The sequence below is a fragment of the Bubalus kerabau genome, chromosome X (genome assembly GCF_029407905.1).
Source record: "Bubalus kerabau isolate K-KA32 ecotype Philippines breed swamp buffalo chromosome X, PCC_UOA_SB_1v2, whole genome shotgun sequence".
Lineage (NCBI taxonomy): Eukaryota > Metazoa > Chordata > Mammalia > Artiodactyla > Bovidae > Bubalus > Bubalus kerabau.
This window is the reverse complement of record NC_073647.1, coordinates 121,506,344-121,509,986: the sequence shown is the minus strand read 5'-3', so window position 1 is coordinate 121,509,986 and position 3,643 is coordinate 121,506,344. Positions and strand designations below refer to the sequence as shown.

The window sequence follows — 3,643 nt, the reverse complement described above, 5'->3', positions numbered from 1 at the left end:
GAGGCAGACTGGAACTAGGCTGAAAAACAGACTGAGTTTGATTCAGTGAAGATGAGTATGAGGAGCTTTCCAGGTGAAGGGAACCACATGAAAATTGCTGGCATTGGGACGGCAAACTGAGCACTTCAGCTATGGCAGAGAGCTCCTGCAGTCATTTGCAGGATTCCTCAGCCTCACACTCTATAAAAAGAGGAAACTTCCACTTCAGTCTCTAACAGGGGGTTTACTAGAATGAAGGTGGAGAACTTAGAGAGCCTGGTGTTTTTTGGTGCATGCTAGCCATAGTACAGGTCACCGTAATAACAAAGCAATGGGCCTGCCACGTCCTCCCCACTTCCCTTGGGCCATCAGTACTGTCCTAGATTCCAGTCTCCATGGAGTTAGCAGAAAAAGCTGAGCCTGCCTCCAGCCAGTCCAGCCTGGTTTCTTTTCTGTTTCAGCTTCTGTTCCCAGAACTGGGTGGTTTGAGTTTAATTCAGGATGTGGCAATAGGAAGCCCTAACACAACTCCAATTTGGTTTTACCACCAATAAAGCCATCTTGATTTCCATCTGGCTTCCTGTGTCCTAATTAATTTGAACTTGGACAAAAGAAAGCAATTGGTACTCCCCAAACTTCCAATAATAGGGAAGTAGTGGAAAATTACATTTAAAAAATAGATTAGACATGGTAGAACAAGGAGAGCCTTGAAGGCTGGTATAAGGAATTTAGCCATAGCCTAAAAGAATCAGTTGTTATAATTCTGTGCAAGTACACTAACACACACACACTCACATATACATACAGTGGTTAGCAACAGAGAAAATCACTATGGGATTTGTTTCCAAGTTATCTCCATAAGTTTAATGTCATCAAATCCTCATTTTCTACAAATGTATTTTTTTTTAAGAAGCTTAAGATCATTTTTAAAAGCTAAACTAATATTTCATCCATCTGTCTTTGAATCATTTATTGTCTGACCAGCCACTTGTTTTTTAGTAATTGTTTGCCAAAGAATAATTCAGCCTATTTGGGAGACTTTAATAAAGCTTTCTCCTATAGCCCCATTCTTGATGTTAAAAGACACCCAGATAAGTAAAGGTGTGTCAAATATGCCATTATTTGGAAACAAAATTTTATATCTTTATTCCCAAATAATCTACCAAATATAGTCTTTCAATCAGTCTAATAGTTATTACGTGTTTTTTTTCTCATTCAGATTTATGAGTGAGAAGTGATTCAGTTTATGAATGAGGATGATGTTTCTCATTCAGTGGTTATATGAGTGCTAATTTGAAAATAATTTTAAATATATACTTTAAGTATGGAGATCCAAGTTTTAATCCAAAGCTGAAAATTATTAGCTGCTTCCTTATGCCTCTTAAAACTAACTAATCATCAGCAAATGGGCAAAACTCTTTTCTGTAGGAATGACTCTTCCAGTACATTCTTTTTTATCAAAAGATTTTGCACAAAAACAGGAAGATAAGGTTTTCTCCTTAACTGAGCAAAACAGCTGTCCCAATCTCTGTAAAATATTCTTTCTATGCCTCTGACCCTTCTAAGATAAAAGAAATGATAATATGCCTTTGGTCTTCCTGCTCTGGGAAGGAAAGTTGCTGTAGGAAAAGAACTGATTTTTTCCCCCCACTTCTGTGGTTTGAGAACAAGTTATAACTCCAGCATTTCAAAGTGCAAGGAAAATAATACACAATTATTAGATTGCTATTTGTGGGACACTAATGGTTTAGTAGAAAACAACTCCCCAGAAAAATAAAACACAGTTTTAAAAGAATGCTACATTTTACTGTTTCTCCTTCTCTTGGCTTCTGGAATGTGCTCCATCTGACCCATCTCCATTCTAATCATTTTGGCTCTCTTAGTGCTTCCTTAAAGCTATCTTCTCTTTTCACTAAAAACAAACACAGAGCCATTTTAAAATCTGCATTTTAACATTTACTTTATTTACCTGTTTATACATAACCTTCTTCCAGAAAGGGTTTAAGGTGGCTTGAAAGAAACCACAAAGTACACTAAGTAATTATAACAGAAGAATCAGAAATGAAACTATGCAAACTGCTTATACAGTTCTATTTGTTTGCTCTGGATGGACCACAAATTTTGGTCTAACCTTTTTAGCACGCAGTCAGAAAAGGAAACTTAATTAGTTACATCATTTAGTGTCTATAAAACAAAAACAAACCAATTACCCAAGGGAAGCACTGTTATTCCTACTATTAAGACCAGAAAGAAATTTCTCTTAAGAGGCTTCATGAAGAGGTCAGTGTATGATGTAATCAGCGTTCTCAGTAACAACCTAATGGGAGACACAAAGATGAATTTCACAGGGCTCCCTCTTCGACACAGGCATATGGCATCACAGCAACTTGAAAATCAGGAAAAACGATTTTATCACGAGTCTGGGGGTTGAGGGGGGAACACAATATAATACGGTCCAGGTACTCCATTCTTTCTGCTCGGCGAAGCCAGATACATTTTAGAACAAGAGAGTTGAACCCAGTCCCCCAGTGACTCCAGAGAAGTCCTGAAACCCCTAAAATTCTCTGCAACATTTCCAGAATAGCTGCTTCAACAATTTCTGAATCTTCTTGACAGAGAAAAACACAGGTTTTTATCAGATACTCAACGTACCCAGGTGATACACACAAGTTAGGAACCATTTCTTTAGATAATCTAGAGAATTAAGCAGACTACAAATTATACACAGCTATTCAAATACTTTTCTTACAACCTATTTCCCCGCCTCTGCAAAAAGAACCTTTTTTGTTGCCATTTGGTGCCTTGGCTCAGGTTGCGTCCGGGCTGGAGGAAGGGCTGGAGCGGAGATCTCAAGGCCAGGGGAGGCAGAGGGGTCCCACAGAGGCAGCCGGGCTTCGGAGGCTCCTAGTCGCACTGGAAGGAGAACTTTTCGAAGAGATACTCGGCCAGCCCGGCCTGCAGCCCAGCCTCAGGGCTGGTTATCTTGCGCAGGTTGGCCAGGTGGTCACCCATCTTCTTGAGGAGCATCATCTCGTCCTCCAGGAAGTGGCGCTCCAGGAACTCGCAGAGCTGGACATCAGCGCTCGCACGACCCAGGGCATGCAGATCCAGTAGCGCCTGGTTCAGGCTTTTCTCCAGGGCCACAGCGTACTCCATGGCGTCCACGCTGGCATTCCACTTCTCTGGGGACAACGTCTGTCCACTCTGGACCAGGGCGCCATTACCCCAGGACTTTCGCATCTTCAAGAGAAGCTGGGCGCCCTCCTGCTTCTTCTTAGCCAACACCCTGAAGAAGCGGCCCACACCATTCATAGCCATTCCACTGCCTTCAAAGTAAACGCTCAGGGAGACGTAGGTGGATGAGACCTCTAGGTGCAGTTTGATCAGGCGGCTGGCCGCTGCTTCCATCTCGGGAGAACTCTGCTGGATCTGGGTGCTCATGGTTAGCAGTGAGCAGGACTTCTCCACAAGCTGCTGTGAGGCTGGTCTCAGAAGTGGGGGATAAGTCCAGAAGATTGTGCCGGAAGCTGTGGTTGAAGGGGTGGGGCTAGAGGGTGGTGGGAGGCAGGAGGAGGGGGAGGCAGGAGGAGGGGGAGGCAAGGCCGGGTTGAGAGCACGCAGATTGTTCCATCCAAACGCTGGTGAAGCAAGAGACTGATCCAGG

At 42.8% G+C, this 3,643-nt stretch overlaps 1 protein-coding gene across 1 annotated transcript; it reads right to left on the bottom strand.

The window, feature by feature from the left end:
- Nucleotides 1-1,956: 1,956 nt before the first annotated feature.
- LOC129639772 (ferritin light chain-like) lies at nt 1,957-3,420 on the bottom strand. The gene has a single exon (XM_055565008.1). The coding sequence runs from the start codon at nt 3,418-3,420 to the stop codon at nt 2,884-2,886; it is 537 nt and encodes a 178-aa protein (XP_055420983.1). The 3' UTR covers nt 1,957-2,883.
- Between the last annotated feature and the right edge of the window lie 223 nt (nt 3,421-3,643).